This window comes from Neovison vison, chromosome 13 (genome assembly GCF_020171115.1).
Source record: "Neovison vison isolate M4711 chromosome 13, ASM_NN_V1, whole genome shotgun sequence".
Classification (NCBI taxonomy): domain Eukaryota; kingdom Metazoa; phylum Chordata; class Mammalia; order Carnivora; family Mustelidae; genus Neogale; species Neogale vison.
The window spans coordinates 105,905,583-105,925,575 of record NC_058103.1 but is presented as its reverse complement, the minus strand read 5'-3'; the positions used below and the strand labels follow the sequence as shown (position 1 = coordinate 105,925,575).

The 19,993-nt window shown below is 38.3% G+C and overlaps 1 protein-coding gene across 8 annotated transcripts in view; it reads left to right on the top strand.

Annotated features, from left to right (window-relative positions):
- The window catches only part of CSNK1G1 (casein kinase 1 gamma 1), a 198,099-nt gene that overhangs the window by 67,222 nt on the left and 110,884 nt on the right, over nucleotides 1-19,993 (top strand). For all 8 annotated transcript variants that reach the window (XM_044231309.1, XM_044231307.1, XM_044231308.1 and 5 more), the window contains exon 2: nucleotides 17,874-18,273. In XM_044231309.1, the coding sequence (XP_044087244.1) occupies nucleotides 18,093-18,273 (181 nt within the window). In that variant the 5' untranslated portion in view covers nucleotides 17,874-18,092. The remainder of the gene's footprint in view (nucleotides 1-17,873; nucleotides 18,274-19,993) is intronic.

Genomic DNA, 19,993 nt, shown 5'->3' with positions numbered 1-19,993 from the left:
AGCAGGCGCGCTGAGCAGAGAGCCCGACGCGGGACCCTGAGATCATGACCTGAGCTGAAGGCAGCGGCTTAACCCACTGAGCCACCCAGGCGCCCCGAGGGTCTGACTCTTGATCTCAGCTCAGGTCTTGATCTCAGTTCCGGTCTTAATCTCAGGGTAGTGAGTTCAAGTCTTGTGTTCAGCTCCAAGCCCAGGAGCCTACCTTTAAAAAAAAAAAAAAATCAGAGATAGAGAAAGACAGAAGAGAGTGACAGCATGAACTCAAAGGGGAAAAAATTGTTTAAAATAAGAGCAAAAGGCCACCCACCAGTGCGAGGGGATGAAAAAGATAAGGACTGAACAGTGTTCCTCAGATTTAACCTCAAGGGTGCGGTTTACCTGGGGAAAAGAAAGGTAAAAATGGTTTGGGGGGATGGGATTAAAAACCCTATTACACAGTGTTCAGTAATAAGGAAATAGAAACTATGAGTGAGGACAACTCTTCAGTTTGGTTTTGAAGGGCCCATGGGAGAGAGGATGGTAGCTGGACCAGAGATAATGATCAAGGTATGGGTGTTGTGTCTTGTATTTTTAATGGGACTGTTTTGAACATGTTTGGTGCTCATTGTAGGGGATCAGGAGAGAGGAAGAGAATGAAGGTACAGGTGAGAGAGATGATATAGTAAAGTTTGTAAGTTACTTGCCTTGGGTGAGAGGACTGCCTATTCTGTATGAGATAGGAAGAAGGTAATGTAAAGATAGATAACTTTGCAGACATGTTTCTGCTGGTTTGTGTTAGAAAATTGAGAGAATTTTTATCTAATGATTTTTTAAAAATAACTAAAATAATACATGCTTATTTAAAATTATAGTTGACCTTTGATTAGTGTGGGGGTTAGGGATGCCATCTCTCCAGTACAGCTGAGAATCTACTTAAAACTCTTGACTTCTCAAAAACTACTGCTAGTCTGTTGTTGACAAGGAGCCTCACTAATAACATAGTCAACACAGATTTGTGTGCTGTATGTATTATATACTGTATTCTTAAAGTAAGCTAGAGAAAAGAAAATATTAAAATCATAAGGAAGAGATAATATGTTTATAACATTATACTGTATTTATAAAAAACAATCCTTTATAAGTAGACCTGTGCTATTCAGGGGTTGACTGTATTATTATTAACTAAAGCCCATAGTTTACATTAGAATCCAACCCTTGTGTTATATGTTTTATGGTTTTTTTTTTTAAGATTTTATTTATTTATTTGACAGAGAGAGAGACAAGCAGGCAGAGAGGCAGGCAGAGAGAGAGGAGGAAGCAGGCTCCCCACTGAGCAGAGAGCCCAATGCGGGGCTCAATCCCAGGACCCTGAGATCATGACCTGAGCCGAAGGCAGCGGCTTAACCCACTGAGCCACCCAGGTGCCCCTTTTTATGGGTTTTGACAAGCACATAATTATATGTATCTACCATTTTATTTTATAGTATTTTATAGATTAGTTTCATTGCTCCAAAAATCCCCTCTGTCTTTTCATTTCTTTCTCCCTTTGTCTCCCTGAATATGTAGCAATTACTGTTCTTTTTACTACCTCCATATTTTTTCCTTTTCCAGAATGTCATATACTTGGAATCATATAGTATATAATATTTTCAGATTGGCTTCCTTCACTTAGTGAGTGTTCTTTGAAGGCTCCTCTATTTCTTTTCATGGCTTAATACTTCATTTATTTTTATTGGTGAATAATATTCCTTTGCATGGCTGTATCATAGTTTATCCATTCATTTATTGAAAGATATCTTGAATGGTTCTACTTTTTGGCGATTTCAGATAAAAACATTTTCTATGTTTAGCTGCTGTAAACATTATGTGAAGGTTTTTGTATGGCCTTTAAGTTGTCAGTTCTTTTGAATAAGTACCAAGGACTGCTGGATCATATGGTAAAAATATGTTTAGCTTTGTAAGAAGCTGCCAAACTGCCTCCCACTGTAGCTGTACCATTTTGCATTCCAACCAACAATGAATGAGAGTTCTTGTTGCTCCATATCCTCACCAGCATTTGGTGTTGACAGTATTTTGTACTTCCGTTCTAATAGTGTAGTGGTTGGTACCTTATTTGAATTTGCATTGTCTTAATGGCGTATGATGTTGAGCATCTTTTCATTTTTGTGATCTGTATGTCTTTGTGAAGTGTTTGTTCAGATTCTTTGCCCATTTTCTTTATTTCTTTTTATTTTTTTAAAGATTTTATTTATTTATTTGACAGAAATCACAAGCAGGCAGAGGCAGGCAGAGAGAGGAGGAAGCAGGCTCCCTGCTGAGCAGAGAGCCCGATGTGGGGCTCGATCCCAGGACTCTGGGATCATGACCTGAGCTGAAGGCAGAGGCCTTAACCCACTGAGCCACCAAGGTGCCCCTCTTTTTCTTTTTTTAAATTAAGTTCTGCACCAAATGTGGGGCTGAACCCAGAACCCTGAGATCAAGAGTCACATGCTCTACCAACTGAGCCAGCCAGCCAGGTGCCCCTGTTTGCTTATTTTTATTTATTTTTATTTGTATATTTATTTTATTTTTTTTTTTAAATTTTGGGTTAAGAGTCCTTTTTCAGGTATTTGTTTTGTGAATATTTCACCAAGTCTGTAGCTTGTCTTTTCATTCTTTTAACAATGACTTTTGCAGTGCAGAAGTTTTTAATTTAATTTTTTAAATTATTTTTTATTTTTTAATTTTTGAAGTTTTTAATTTTAATTAAATCCAGCTTACCAATTTTTCTTTCATGGGCTGCACTTTTGGTGGTGGATCTGAGAAATTATTGCCAAACCCAAGGTCACTTAGATTTTCTCTATTATACCTTCTAGTAGTTTTATAGTTTTGTGTTTTCCATTTAGAGCTATCCTTCATTTTGAGTTAATTTTTGTGATAGGTGTGAAGTCTGTGTTTAGATTCACTTTTTTGCATGTAGTATCCATTTTTTCCAGCACCATTTTTAGAAGAGATAATCCTCCACTGTATTGCCTTTGCTCCTTTGTCAAAGATCAGTTTGATTATATTTGTGTGGGCCTATTTTTGGACCTTCTGTTCTGTTCCATTGATCTATTTGTGTATTCTTTCACCTGTACCACACTGTCTTGATTACGGTAGCTTTATAGTGAGTCTTAAAGTTGAGTAGTGTAGTCCTCTGACTTTGTTCTTCTCTTTGAAATATGTGTTGGCTATTCTGGTACTTTTGCCTTTTCTTTCTTTCTTTCTTTCTTTCTAAGATTTTATTTATTTATTTTTGAGAGAGAGAGAGAGAAAGGGAGATGAGTGGGGGAGTGGGGCAAAGGAGAAGCAGTCTCCCCACCGAGCAAGGAGCCTGATGCGGGACTCTCCTTCTGGCCTACTGCACGTCACCAGTGTGTCTCCTTAGAATAAATCTGTACAGTCTCATCTGGTACCCAGGCTTTTGTGGCTGTTGCCTACGATTGCACCCCCATGGTTGCCTGGCTCTGGTGGCTGCAGGGCTTGTGTTTATGAGTCCCACAGGACTATAACAAACAGTTTTTAACTGACTATAGCCCTGAGGGGTCAATGCAGAGGGAGCAGATTAAAAAGCTCTGCTCTCAGTCTCCCTGAAAGATCTACTCTCATTCTTTAAAAGCTGCTGCCTGAAGGTCCAGCTTATTAGCCTTCATCTAAATGCTGACTTAAGTCCTCCCATTTGGTTTTGTTGTTGTTGTTATTTTAAAAGATTTTATTTATTTATTTATTTGTCGGGGAGAGAGAGAGAGAGAGCCTAGCGAGCAAAGCAGGTAGAGTGGCAGGCAGAGGCAGAGGGAGAAGCAGGCTCCCCGCTGAGCATGGAGCCCAATCCCTGACTCTGTCCTAGGACCCCAGTCTCATGACCTGACCTGAAGGCAGCCGCTTAACTGACTGAACCACCCAGGCATCTCAGGTCCTCCCCTTTGGGTCATTGACATGTGTTGGCACATCCTTAGTTACTGGGCACCATTATGAACAAAGAAGGTGGCTTTGGACAATCACAGAGATTGGAGAAACAGCCAGGACCTAGGACCTGGCTGAGCAGTAAGGTTTATCTATAGGAGACTACTCTGTATAGACTGGGAGAGCTGGTTGTTTTATCCAGTACACAGAAATCAACAGAGTCAAGGGGAATGAAGAAACAGAGGAATATTTTCTGAACAAAAGAACAAGGTAAAACTTGAGAAACAGAGATAAGTGATTTACTTGATAAAGTCTTAAAAATAATGGTCATAATGTCAGTCACTGAGGTCAGAAATCCTTTAGAATTAAAGGCGTAGTAAAGAATTTTCCAGACAAGCAAAAATTGAAGGAGTTCATCACCACTAGACCAGCCTTAAAAGAAATGTTAAAGGGATTTTTTCAAGCTGAAACTAAAGCATGGTAATTACTAACAGGAAAACATGAGTGTGTAAATCTCACTGGTAAAGTTAAATATATAGTTAAATTCAGTATTCTCTAATATTGTAATGGTGGTGGGTAAATCACTTATAAATCTAGTATGAAGGTTAAAAGAGATAAGTAAAAATAACAAGCTACAATAATTTCTTAACGGGTATACAAGGTAAAAGGATGTAAATTGTGCCATAGAAAACATAAAATGAGGGGGGTGTGTAAAAATATAGAGCTTTAGTGTACAGTTTAAGTTGTTATCAGCTTAAAATAGACTGTTGTAGATGTATTTTATATAAGCCTCATTGCAACTACAAAACTGAAACTTATAAGATAAACAAAAGAGAAAGTGAAAGGAATCTAAGCACACACTAAATAAAATCATCGAGTCATAAAGGAAGAGACAAAGGGAACAAGAAAAGAAGAAAGGAACTATAAAACAGCTAGAAAAATAGTTAACAAAATGGTAATAGTAAGTCCATATATACCAATAATGACTTTAAATATAAATGTACTAAATTTCTCCAATCAAAAGACAAAGTTGGTTAATGGATGAAAAGATAAGACCCAACTATATGCTGCCTACAGGAGATATCTGCTTTAAGAACACACACAGGGGCGCCTGGGTGGCTCAGTGGGTTGGGTCGCTGCCTTCGGCTCGGGTCATGGTCTCAGGGTCCTGGGATCGAGTCCCGCATCGGGCTCTCTGCTCAGCGGGGAGCCTGCTTCCCTCTCTCTCTCTCTCTCTGCCTACCTCTCCATCTGCTTGTGATTTCTCTCTGTCAAATAAATAAATAAAATCTTTAAAAAAAAAAAAAAAAGAACACACACAGACTGAAAGTTAAGAGATGTTAAAAGATACTCCATACAAATTGAAACCAAAAGAAAGCAGTGGTAGCTATACTTACATCAGATAAAATGGACTTTAAGACAGATTCTCTAATGAGAACAAGGTCATTATAATGGTAATGTTGTCCAACATGTTGACAGTCCAACAAGATGATATAACTTTTGCAAATATTTATGCACCCAACATAGGAGCTCTTAAATATATATAAAGTAAACAATAATAGGGAGAAATAGATGGCAACACAATAATGATAGGGGACTTCAGTACCCCACTTTCAATAGTGGATGGATCATTCAGACAGATACTCAGTAAGTAAACATTGGACTTAAAGTATATGCTAGACTAGACAGACTTAACAGACATTTACACAGTGTTCCACTTGACAGCAGAATACCCATTCTTTTTAACATACACAGAATATCTCCAGGATAGATAATATGTTAGGTCGCAAAACAAGACTTAATAAACTTAAGAAGACTTAAAGCATATCAAGCATCTTCTCTTTTCTTTTTTAGATTTTATTTATTTATTTGACAGAGAAAGTGGGAGAGAGCATGAGCCATGGGGAGAGGCAGAGAGAGAGGGAGAAGCAGACTCCTCATTGAGCAGGGAGCCCAAAATGGGGCTGGATCCAGAACCCCTGTGAGCCACCTAGGTGCCACTCAAGCATCTTTTCTGACCACAATGGCATGAAAGTAAAAATCAGTTACAAGGAAAAATGGAAAATTCAGAAGTATGTGGAGATTAAACAGCATTCTACTGAACAACCAATGGGTCAAAGAAGAAATCTGCATAGTATTTGAAGTCCTTGCCAGAGCAATTAGTCAAGAAAAAGAAATCAAGGGGTGTCTGGATGGCTCAGTTGATTAAGTGTCTTACTCTTTTTTTTAAAGATTTGATTTGATTTGATTTGATTTGATTTGATTTATTTATTTATCAGGCACCCCTAAGTGTCTTACTCTTGATCTCAGCTCAGGGCTTTATCGAAAGTTGTGAATTCAACCCCTCCATTGGGCCCCATGCTAGGCATGGAGCCTACTTAAAGAAAGAAAGAAACCAAAAGGCATCTAAATTGGAAATGAAGAACTAAAATTATCACTGTTTGTGGATGATGTGATATTATATACAGAAACCCTAAAGTCTCTATCAAAAAACTAATAGAACTGGGATGCCTGGGTGGCTCAGTGGGTTAAAGCCTCTGTCTTCAGCTCAGGTCATGATCCCAAGGTCCTGGGATCAAGCCCCACATAGGGCTCTCTGCTCAGCGGGGAGTCTGCTTCTCCTCTCTCTCTTTCTCTCTCTCTCTCTCTGCCTACTTGTGATCTCTGTCAAATAAATAAATAATAAAAAAGAATCTTAAAAAAAACTATTAGAACTAATGAACAAATTCAGTAAAGTTGCAGGATACAAATAGATGTACAAAAATCTGCATTTGTATGCACTAATGAACTGTCAAAAAATGGGAATTTTAAAAATCCCGTTTGTAGGGACGCCTGGGTGGCTCAGTTGGTTAAGTAGCTGCCCTCAGCTCAGGTCATGATCCCAGCGTCCTGGGATCGAGTCCCACATCGGGCTCCTTGCTCAGCGGGGAGCCTGCTTCTCCCTCTGCCTCTGCCTGCCATTCTGTCTGCCTGTGCTCACTCTCTCCCCTCTCTCTCTGATAAATAAATAAAATCTTAAAAAAAAAAAAAAGACCAACCTTGTCATTTAAAAAAAAAAATCTCGTTTGTAATTGTATCAAAAAGAACAAAATACCTGGTAATAAATTTAATCAGGGGGGTAAAACTGAAAACTGAGACATTGATGAAGAAATTGAAGAAGGTACAAATAAATGGAAAGGTAGTCTGTTCTCATGGTTTGGAAGCATTAATATTGTTAAAATGTGCATACTGCCCAAAGTGATCTACAATTTTTCAGTTCAGTGCAGTCTGTATCAAAATTCCAATGACATTTTTCACGGAAAAATAAGTTTGAAAAAGTATGAGTAGAAAAAAAAATCCTAAAATTAGTATGGAACTGCAAAATAACCCCAATAGTCTAAGCCATCTTTTTTTTTTTTAAGATTTTATTTATTTTTGCAAGAGTGAGAGAAAGTGTGTGTGCACACAAGTGGGAGGAGAGGCAGATGGAAAAGCAGTCTTCCCACTGAGCAGGGAGCCCTATGTGGGACTCAATCCCAGGACCCTGGGATCATGACCTTAGCTGAAGGCAAACACTTAACCAGCTGAGCCACCTAGGTACCCTAGTCTAAGCAATCCTGACAAAGAACAAAACTGGAAATATCACACTTTGGATTTTGGACCATAAGACAAAATTACAGTAGTCAAAGCAGTATGGTATTGGGATAAAAACAGACACTTTGATCAATGGAACAGAATAAATGGTCAATTAATTTACAACAAAGGAGCCAAGAATATACAATAGAAAAGGGATAGTGTTTTCAATAAGTGGTGATGGAGAGCACCTGGGTGGCTCAGTGGGTTATAAGCCTCTGCCTTCGGCTCAGGTCATGATCTCAGGGTCCTGGAATCAAGCTCCAGGGAGCCTGCTTCCCCTCCCCACCCCCCACCCCCGTGCCTGCCTCTCTGACTACTTTTGATCTCTCTCTGTCGAATAAATAAATAAAATCTTAAAAAAAAATAAAAAGTCGTGTTAGGAAAACTGGACCCCTGTCTTCTATCACCAGAATGAACTCAAAATTGATTATAGACTTTAATGTAAGACCTGAAACCACAAAACTTCTAGAAGAAAACACAGAGCATAAGCAACTTGGTACTAGTCTTCGCAATGATTTTTTTAAATTTTAACAGCAGAAACAAAGACGATAAAAGCAAAACAAGTGGAATTACATCAAACTAAAAACCTTTTTTTCCCCTTTATTTATTTAGTGAGAGAGAGTGTGTATAGGAGTTGGGGTGGGGGTGGTGGAAGGGGGAGAGGGAGGGAGGGAGAGGGAGAGAAAGAGAGAATCCCAAGCAGACTCCATGCGGAGCCGGATGCAGGGCTTGATCTCACAACACTAAGACCATGACCTGTGCGAGAATCAAGAGCTTCTGCATAACAAAGGGAGTCATCAATAAAATGAATAGACAAGCTCTGAATGGGATAAAATAGTTACAAATCCTATAGCTGATAAGTGGTTAATACCTAAAATATATAAACAATTCAAGTCAATAGGAAAAACATCTAATTAAAAATGGGCAGAGGGGGCGCCTGGGTGGCTCAGTGGGTTAAAGCCTCTGCCTTCGGCTCAGGTCATGATCCCAGGGTCCTGGGATCGAGCCCCGCATCGGGCTCTCTGCTCTGCAGCGAGCCTGCTTCCTCCTCTCTCTCTCTCTCCTTGCCTCTCTGCCTACTTGTGATCTCTGTCTGTCAAATAAATAAATAAAATATAAAAAAAAATGGGCAGAGGAACTGAAAAGACATTTTTCAAAGAGGACATACAGGTGGCCAACATGGATATGGAAAGGTGATCAACTTTATTAATCATCAGGGAAATGCAAATCAAAACCACAATGAAGTAACACTTCACACCTGTTAAAATGACTGCTATCAAAATGATAAGAAATACCAAGTGTTGGTGAGGATGTGGAGAAAAGGGAACCCTTGTACACTCTTGGTGGAAATGTAAATTGGTACAGACACTGGGGAAGACAGTAGGGATGTTCCTCAAGAAATTAAAAATAAGAGTTATATGTATACCCACATTCATAGCAGCATTATGTGCAATAGCCAAGACATGGAAACAACCTAAATGTCCATCAAAAGATAAACATATACATGCATACCCACACACACCCCACAAAGATATTATTCAGCTATAAAAATAAATGAAATCCTGCCATTTGTGACAACATGGCCCTTGAGGGCATTATGCTAAGTGAAATAAGACAGAGAAAGACAAAATACTGTATGACCCACATACATGGAATCTAAAAAACCTGAACTCAGAGCAACAGATTGGAGTTGCCTGAGGCAGGAGGCAGGGGTAATAGTAGGTATAGGGGGGTTGTGAAGGTAGTTGAAAGGTACAGTAGTCCCCCACCTTACCTGTGATAGATAAGTTCCAAGACCCCCAGTGGATGCCTGAAATTATGGATAGTACTGTACCCTTTATATACTGTTTTTCCTATATTACATACCTGTGATAACTTTTATCAGTTAGGCACAGTAGGAGATTAACAACAACTGACAAGTAGAACGGTTATAATAATATACTATAATAGATGATCTTACTCTCCTATATTCCCCTTTTTATTATTTTTTTAAAGATTTTATTTATTTATTTGACAGAGAGAGATCACAAGTAGGCATGGAGGCAGGCAGAGAGAGAGAGAGGAGGAAGCAGGCTCCCTGCTGGGCAGAGAGCCTGATGCGGGACTCGATCCCAGAACCCTGAGATCATGACCTGAGCCGAAGGCAGCGGCTTAACCCACTGAGCCACCCAGGTGCCCCTCCCCTTTTTATTATTATTATTTTTTAAGATTTTATTTATTTGAGAGAGAGTGCACAAGCAGAGGGAGTGGTAGAGGGAGAGGGAGAAGCAGGCTCCCCACTGAGCAGGGAGCCTGATGTGGGGCTCCATCCTGGCAGCGGGGATCATGACTCAAGCCAAACCCACCCAGGCACCCCTCCCCTTATTCTTGTGACGTTATGAGATGGTCAGGTGCTTTACATGATGAGATGAAGTGGAGTGACACAGGCATTGTGACGTAGCCCTAGGCTTCTATTGACTTTCTGATGATACAGCAGAAGAAAGATTACCTGCTCCTGGATGGAAGTTTACCATAGGTAACTGAAACTGGTTAAGGGAGACACGAGGAGACTTCTGTACAAACTTGGAGTTAGAAGATAATTAAGTTCTGGGGATGTAATATACTGCATGGTGACTATAGTTAATACTGTATTTTATATTTGAAATTGTTGAGGGTGTGATTGTAAATAAAACTGAAAAGTAATCATTAAATGAGAATAGACTGAACTGTGAGGATAGGGTGGTAAGAATAGGAAACATTTGGGAGACATTAATAATTGGAATTGTTGGAAAAGAGAAACAGTAATAGTATCAGGACCTGATACTAAACATTGTTCTTCCCTTTAATAATAACACTCCTGAAATGTATTGCGACTAAAATAAATCAATTTTGGTCATTTGTTAGATTAATTAAAGTGATAGTCTTAGTGTCCTTTTTTCTTTTAAGCTAAAATGAGTTATAAGACTTTTATTTGTCCTTAATTTGTCTTTTAATTTTTTTATTCTGTAATTCTTGATAGTCTTTTAGCACACACACACACACACACACACACAAGCATATGCACACATGCAGATACCATTTTTACTGAATATTTACTCAGTACCTTCTTTCAGTATGATACCACTCTTGAAACTTATCCTGTGTTCTATTTTTTTTTTATTTTTAAAGATTTTTATTTATTTATTTGAGAGAGAGAGACAGTGAGAGAGAGCATGAGTGAGGAGAAGGTCAGAGGGAGAAGCAGACTCCCCATGGAGCTGGGAGCCCGATGTGGGACTCGATCCCGGGATTCCCGGATCATGACCTGAGCTGAAGGCAGTTGTCCAACCAACTGAGCCACCTAGGCGTCCCTATTTTTCTTTTTTTTTTTAAGATTTTATTTGAAAGAGCATGGGCAGAGGGAGAAGCAAACTCCCCAATGAGCAGGGAAGCTGACTGAGCAGGGAGCCCAGGACTGAGATCATGACCTCAGGGCCGATGCTTAACTGACTGAGCCACCCTGGTGCCCAAATTATCCTGTGTTCTAAAGATCAGGTTAGACTTGATGTCATTCTTTGAGGAGCTTACAGTGGGAATTTCAGGGATTGTGGTATTCCCTGTTGGCCACTTAGCAGGAGGGGAACTTTGCTTTGGGCTCTGGGAAGAATTTTCATCCTTACCAAGAAACAGATACATGATGAGAAAGTCTTTTTGCTCTTGCCCTTTCTTTTTTTTTTTTTTTTGTAAAGATTTTATTTATTTATTTGACGGAGAGGGAACACAAGCAGGGGGAGTGGGAGAGGGAGAAGCAGGTTTCCCACGGAGCAGGGAGCCCCATGTGAGTCCCATGACCTGAGCCTAAAGCAGATGCTTTAATGACTGAACCACTTAGGTGCCCCTGCCCTTTGATTTTTGTTTTGGATACTGGAGTGAGAAATGATGTCTGAAGCTGAAACTTGTGACCGAGAGGCTGTACGCCTTTGCACCAAAGACGGTAGATGAAGGAACAGAGGAAAAGTGTGGTCACTTCTTTAAACATTCACTTACCATATGATCTAGCAGTCCTACACCTCTAAGCAATTTCATCGTAATTTATATCAGAAGAGAGAGACTTAGGCTTGAGTATCTCTTGTCTTGACTATCAACAAAGACTGTGTATGTTTTGACTTTAAAATTTAAATATTTACATGCCTCATTTTGGTGTTGCCAATATATGAGAATCTGAAATAACAAACTGTAATTCAGTGATTTATTTTCTCTTAACAGACTCACAGCTGTAATTCTTTAAACATTTTTTTTGGTGGTTTTATAATATGACTTAATTTTTTTTAGACTTCATACAGCTTCTCAAAATACTCTTACGTAAAGCAATAAAATAACTTTAGTCATTTCATTCATGATAGAGGACCATGCCTGTCTCTTCCACAAAGCATTCATTGTTGCCTTTATAAAAGAGTGACTTCGAGCCAGATGACCCCTTGGTTTTAGCCTATTTCTTTTGGATGTTGCTTCAGGGTGATAGGTACCAGAAAAGTTTCTCCCATTTCAATGTGATAGAATGCTCTAAGATGTCTTCTAGATATCTTCTAGGAAAACTTTTCACTGACCACTGTTGAAGATAGCCATATTCTTCAACTGTGTCATAAAATAGCAGATTTGGCATCAGTTCCCTACCCACAGTTTGATGAATTGGATTCTTTCATTTTACTATTAGCAATAATTCTTTAACCTACTGGAGAACTCTTATAATTTCCCAGTCAAGAAAGTCGTGCATGTAAATCTCTTTTTATTCAGTAAGTGTGGCTTTATTGACGAAGTGATGCCTTCTGGGAAGCGGTAAACCAGTTCCTGAAATGAATTATAACTTTTGATTATAAAGAATGTTTGCAGTGTTATACTTGAAAAAATATATTTCCTCTTAATTCAGGCATGCTTAAATTCATAAAAACTATTAGAATTAAGCTTCTTTTTTTCCCCCAAGATTTTATTTACTTGACAGAGAACACAACCAAGGAGAGTGTCAGGCAGAGGGAGAGAAACAGGCTCCCTGCTGAACAGAGAGCCCAATGTGGGGCTCAACCCCAGGACCCTGGGACCATGACCTGAGCCAAAGGCAGATGCTTAGATGACTGAGCCACCTAGGTTCCTGTAGAATTTAGCAAGTTAAGAACTTGCTGGCATGATTCTAAAAATTTGTCATAGCATTTACATCTTTAATAAGTTACAAGTAGTTGCAAAATGGCTTATTTACTAGAAAAAGAAACATTTTATTGCATTTATATATCTCTCCCTCTGTCGTTTTTTAACATATGGTTGACATGCAGTATTTGTTCCAGGTGTACAACATAGTGATTCAGCAATTACTTGCATTATGAAATGCTCACTACACTGTTACCATCTGTCACCATATGAAGTTACTACAATATTATTGACTGCATTCCTTATGCTGTACTTTTCATCCTTGTTGACCTACTTATTTTATAACTGAAAGTTTGTACTTCTTAATTTCCTTCACCTATTTTGCTCATCCCTCGACTCTCCCTCCCCTATGGCAACCACCAGTTTATTCTCTGTATTTATGAATCTGTTTGTTTATTTGTTCATTTGTTTTGTTTTTTAGATTCCACATATAAGTGAATTAATATGGTATTTGTCTTTCTCTGCCTTATTTCACTTAATATAATAGCTTCTAGGTCCATATATGTTGTCACAAACTTGCAAGATTCCATTCTTTTTTTTTTTTTTTAAGATTTTATTTATTTATTTGACAGAGATCACAAGAGGCAGAGAGGCAGGCAGAGAGAGGAGGAAGCAGGCTCCCTACTGAGCAGGGAGCCCAATGCCAGGCTCAATCCCAGGACGCTGGGATCATGACCTGAGCTGAAGGCAGAGGCTTTAACCCGCTGAGCCACCCAGGCGCCCCAAGATTCCATTCTTTTAAATACTTTACATTTCATTACACACACACACCCTCACCCATCTTCTTTATCCATTCACCTATCAATGGATACTTAGGTTGCTTCCACATCTGGGCTAATTGTAAAAAAATGCTACAGTAGACATGGGGTATATGTATCTTTCTGAATTAGTGTTTTTGTTTTCTTCAGGTAGAGACCCAGAAGTGGATTACTGGGTCATATGGTATTTCTGCTTTTAATTTTTAAAGGAATCTCCATACTGTTTTCCAGAGTTGCTACACCCATTTACATTCCCACAAACAGTATACAGGGGTTTCTTTTTCTCCATATTCTTGTCAATTTTTGTTGGCATATCTTTTTTTTTAAGATTTTATTTTATTTTTTAAGGATTTTATTTATTTGAGATAAGAAAAGAGAGAGCTCACAAGCAGGCGGAAGGGAGAGAGGGAAAGGAAGAAGCAGACTCCCTGCTGATCAGGGAGCCTGACCTGGGCTTGATCCTGGGACCCCAGACTCATGAACCTGAGCCAACGGCAGACGCTTAACCAACTGAGCCACCCAAGTGCTCCAAGAATTTGTTTTTAAGTAATCTCTACACTGCATGTGAGTCTTGAACTCACAACCCTGAGATCAAGAGTTGCATGCTCTACTGATTGAGCCAACCAAGTCTTTTTGGTACTGGGTATTCTGACTGCTGTGAGGGGATATCTCATTGTGGTTTTGATTTGCATTTCCCTGATTAGTGATATTGAGCCTCTTTCTATATGTCTGCTTGTCTTCTTTGGAAAAATGTCTGTTCAGGTTTTCTGCCCATTATTTAATCAGGGTATTTTGTTTTTAGGCATTGATTTATATGAGTTCTTCATATATTTTCGGTATTAACCCTTATTGGTTGTATCATTTGTAAATATCTTCTGTCATTCAGTAGATTACCTTTTTGTTTTGTTGATGGTTTCCTTTGCTGTGGAAAAGCTTTTCAGTTTAGGTCCAGTAGTTTATTTTTGCTTTTGTTAACTTCAGCTAAGGGGACAGATCCAGAAAAATACTGCTGAAGGCTGATACCCAAAAGTTTACTGCCTCCCTGTGTGTATGTGTGTGTTTTGTTCGCTTTTAGGAGTTCTCTGGTTTCAAGTCTTACATTTAGAAATTTAATCTATTTTGAGTTTATTTTTGTGTATGGTGAAAAAAAGTGGAATTTCCTCCTTTTTTACTGTAAAAAAGAAAAAGGACAAATCATATAGTTTGTCTTTTACTGCTATCTTTGGAAGTCTTTTTTTTTTTTTTAAGACTTTATTTATTTATTTGAGAGAGAGAGAGTGAGAGCATGAGAGGGGAGAAGGTCAGAGGGAGCAGCAGACTCCCCTTGGAGCCGGGAGCCCGATGTAGGACTTGATCCTGGGACTCCAGGATCATGAGCTGAGCTGAAGGCAGTTGCTTAACCAGCTGAGCCACCCAGGGGCCCTGGAAGTTATATTTTTAAAATAAAGTTAAAGTATAACTTGATGTTTACCTTGGATGTTAAATTTGACCTGGTTCTTTTTTTTTTCTTTAAAGATTTATTTATTTAATTTATTTATTTATTATGAACCCCAGGATCATGACCTGAGCTAAAGGTAGACACTTAACCAACTGAGCCATCAGGTGCCCCCTATTTGACCTGATTCTTTTTTTCTTTTTTCTTTTTTTTTTTTAAGATATTTATTTATTTATTTATTTGACAGAGAGAGAGAGATCACAAGTAGGCAGAGAGGTAAGCAGAGAGAGAGGAGGAAGCAGGCTTCCCAGTGAGCAGAGAGCCCAATTCTGGGCTCGATCCTAGGACCCTGAGATCATGACCTAAGCCGAAGGCAGAGGCTTTAACCCACTGAGCCACCCAGGCACCCCTGACTTGCTTGATTCTTGTGCTAACTTTCTCATACGTTATCTGCTACTAATTGAAAATAAATCATTTAATATCCTTGTGAAATAGAAAGCCTATCGTGTCTTAACCCTAATGACTTGAAATGAAACCATACCAGCTTCTTTCTAGATGAATTCTAAGAGTTTTTAGGGTTAATCAGGATTCTCTTGTACCATTTTGTGTAAGTATTTGGTTATGTCATTGAAAATCTGTTTTCTATTAAGCAAGACCATCATAACTGTTATTCAGTATTTGTTAATTCCAATTATATGTAAGAAATTAAAGGAGATATGATAAGATCCCTAACTTAAAAGGCTTATAACCAAATGGAATATGGAGTACATATAAATATAATCTGGTACATGGTAAATTGCAAATGTACACATAGTATACACAGTGGTGCTCCAAGTGTTGATGATGAATCGGTTATAAAAGGTTTCATAAGGGCCATAGGATGTGAGTCAGGCCTTTAAGACAGAAGAGGCCATTCTAGGTATAAGGGCCAACAATGGATGCTCCTTGTGTTTATGTGGTAACTTTTAAAAAAAATTAATTTTTAATTAACATACAATGTATTATTTGTTTCAGGGGTACAGGTCTGTGACTCATCAGTCTTACATAAAACACATACCCTCCACAACACATACCCTCCCCAATGTCCATCACCCAGCAACCCCCTTCCCCCCACTCCGCTCCACTCCAGCAACCTTCAGTTGTTTATAGAGGTTAAGAGTCTCTTATGGTTTGCCTGCCTCTCTGGTTCATCTTGTTTCATTTTTCCCTTTCTTCCCCTGTGATCCTCTGCTTTGTTTCTCAAATTCCACGTATCAGTGAGATCGTATGATAATTGTCTTTCTCTGATTGACTTATTTCACTTAGCCTAATACCATCTAGTTCCATCCCCATCATTGCAAATGTCAACATTTTTTGATGGCTGCATAATATTCCTGTGTGTGTGTGTACACGCATAATATAAATATATATATATAAATAGTGTAACTTTTTAATATAAGAATTAAAATAGGGAGTTTAATAGTAAAGGAATTCAAATGACAAGCTAAAGAGTTTGCAATAGGGAGGTAGAAAATAGGTGTGAGCAGTGGGTGGTGATAAAGAAATAGGATTTTGAAAAATTGTTCAATCAGTTTGATTTCTTAAATGAGAAGTGCCATATAAAAGTAGTATTAAATATTATTCATCTTTCATAATTACAGGTTAGACCATGCTCATGTTGCATGCATATATTAGAAAACTGGTTTCTTAAGTGTAAGTTTTTTCCATGTTTGTGGGAGTTAAAGTGATTCTTCTGAGCTACAAGCAGGTGTTAAAAACATCCTTTTCTCAGCTGAACATGATTTTTGCAGGGTTCTAACCTGGCAAGTACTATATGTTTTTCTATACATACATGCAAGTATACATGGAAATGATGTATGTGATTATTCCACATAATGTTTTATGAGTTTAAGCGCAATGGAGAAAGTTAGTGACAAGTATAAAAATAACCTCCATCTGTTAAAGTGAACACATATGAAAAGTATGAAGAGCAATAGATAAGGAAGTACACTTTTCCAAATCTTATAAATGAAACTATTACACTGGTGATAATTTATGAAAATTTGGTAGTTAGTTGAATAGCTCAAAATTGTCTGGATAGGCTAAGATCCATCTTTTTCCTGTCTTCAGAGAAATTTATAAGGGAAGAAAATCTAGCCTGACAATTTCTCATACAAAGACACATACTTGCACCAGTTAAGACAGAGCTATCTAAAACATTTTAAGTTTTATTTCCCTTCTCTTACTAATACTGTTTGAAGGACTTTTAGTAAACAACAAAGATAATTGGAGGATATTAAATACAATTGCAAAGCTTCAGTCTAGGACTGCTTAGTATCACTAGGGTTTTGGGAAGTTTTTTATAGAACTAGTTTGTGTCATCAGTAACTTGGATTGGATTGTGTTGTTGCTGTCAGTGCTTGGTAATGGTGGGGATGGAGGAGTTGGGATGGAAAGGAAATTCTTTTGTGATAGGTTCTGCACAAAATTGAAGGAAGAGCTTTTAATTGTCCACAGTTTATTTAACTAGACTTAACCCCACTTTTTCTTTCTGTTGGCCAGTGATGAAAAAGGAAGCAAATAGCTTTCTTGTGGGTCATATGTACAGTACTAGAAGATAGCATTTATGTATGTGTATATATATGTACTTAAATACATATGTATATTATGTGTGTGAGTAGGTTACACTCCCAGTGTGGAGGCCAACAGAGGGCTTGGACTCATGATCCTGAAATCAAGAATTGGATTCTTAACCTACTGTGGCACCTAGGCACCCCAGAGATAGAATTTTATATTAAAGGCTTGCATATTCCCTTAGCTGCCATGGGCTGTAGCTTACCGAGCTTATGCTACCAGATGAAGAACTAGTCCAGATGGCTAAACTGTTGGAAAGTATAAAACCAAAACCCATATCAGGAAGCTATCCACTTTGTTCATTTTTGGATAAGATCCATTCTAATTAGTGGTGACTTTCTGAATTTGTTTTAAAATTTAATTTTTAACTCTATGTTTTTTTGATTTTTACCTAGGTTACCAAATACCCTCCTATGTTTGAGATCCACAGACTACATGTCCTACAAGAACAAATCAATGATTTTTCATCTCCTGGAGATACATTAGAAACATAAATATGATGTCAAAAGATCTCCTTACTTTTCTCTGACTACGGTTTATTTGGACGTACTTTTGTATTGAAGAGAATTATACGGACTGAGGCTACTTGTGCAGAGAGACTGTCGTGTAAAATCATGGACCATCCTAGTAGGGAGAAGGATGAAAGACAACGGACAACTAAACCCATGGCACAAAGGAGTACACACTGTCCCCGACCGTCTGGCACCTCAGCGTCCTCTGGGGTTCTTATGGTGGGACCCAACTTCAGGGTTGGCAAGAAGATAGGGTGTGGGAACTTCGGAGAGCTCAGATTAGGTAAGGACTTGATTTTATCAGTGACTTCCAACAATGACAGCTTTGGATAAAGCTTTGTTTAAGATAAGCAGTTATAATTTCATGAGAAATTATCTTAAGGAGGACTTGTTATTATAAGAACTAAAGAATTTGTGAAGGGGACTATAGTCATTATCAGTTACAATTGTATCCAAGGTTCATCTCTGTGTATGATAGACTTTTTTTTTTTTTTTAAGAATTTTTTTTTTTTTTTTAAGATTTTATTTATTTATTTGAGAGAGAGAGACAGTGAGAGAGAGCATGAGCGAGGAGAAGGTCAGAGAGCAAAGCAGACTCCCCATGGAGCTCGGAGCCCGATGCGGGACTCGATCCCGGGACTCCAGGATCACGCCCTGGGCCGGAGGCAGTCATCCAACCAACTGAGCCACCCAGGCGTCCCTGTGTATGATAGACTTTTAAATTTACCACCAATTCTGAGATTTTATGATGTAGGGAGCACTATATACAGATATCAAAAATAAAAATTCTGATTTAGTTGGTCTGAGAGGTAGACCAAAGTTCTTTTTAACAAACTTCAGGTGACCTAGATGTTGTTGGTCCTTGAACCACACTCTAAGAAGGGAGTAAGGTCTTGCTTTAATTCTGACTCTACCCCTGATAAGGAATAAATCCTTAATGAGTAATACCCAGACTTAGTCTATAAGGATATACTTCCTGTTCAGAGAGGCTTTCCAACTGATACTATGTTTGCATTCTTCCTGGAAATACCAATATCAGGATTGAGCTAAAACTCCAGGGAGAAATTACGTGATTTTATTTCCCAGCGAGGGAAATGGATTTTTTTAATTTCAAGTATGAATTTGTGAGTATGATGATGAAAAATGACAAAACCAACCAGTTTGAAGATGTGAAATTGGGAAGAAGATACAGTAGGTATTTATAAAATTTTCAGTGGCCCTCCCTGGATGAAAGATCTTGTATGAAGTTGGACATCAGCTTGGAGAATGTAAAGAGGTTGCCTTTTAGGCTAAAGTGTTGCTTTTTCTCCATAGCTGTTATGGGTAAGGATGATTATAAAGACCCTTTGTAAGAGACTCTGCCCCTTGAGGGAACAGGAGAACAGGAATGTGGAAGGCTAACATGATTATTGTTTGTCACCTTTTCTTCTTCTGTTCTGCAGAAGAAGGGAAAAATGTTGTCTCTGGTCCCCCATAGAGAGAATCAGGGAAGCATCACTGCACTAGTGAGAGATCACTGGGTGCACAGTTCAATTTAAGGATGCTGAGTATGAATTTATTTTTACTGGTAGAAGGCCAGCAGCCTGGAATTTTAAGACCTGACTAGTGTAATGGAAGGGTCTTTATATTTAGCGATGTTCGAGTTAGCAAATCTAGCAGATGCTACTGGGAATAGGAGTAAGATGTGTAATTTCACACTGCTTGAGTTCCTAGCAACTACTGAGTTGTTTTAGCAGCTAGTTTCGTGAATATTCATTTATGTAATGGATTGACTTTGCTCTAACATCACAGTAGTAACTTGAATTAAATAGATTATGACATAAACATCCACAGAATTACTACTGAGAAGCAGTTTGATGCATATGAATTCTTGCTTTCTCAGAACATCATAAAATTGTTTGATTTCTCTATAGGTAAAGGAAAACTTCAGTCAGTAAAAACTGGAAATCTGTCTTATTTAATTATTTGTATTAGATGATCTTTAAGTTTACATGGAAATAGAA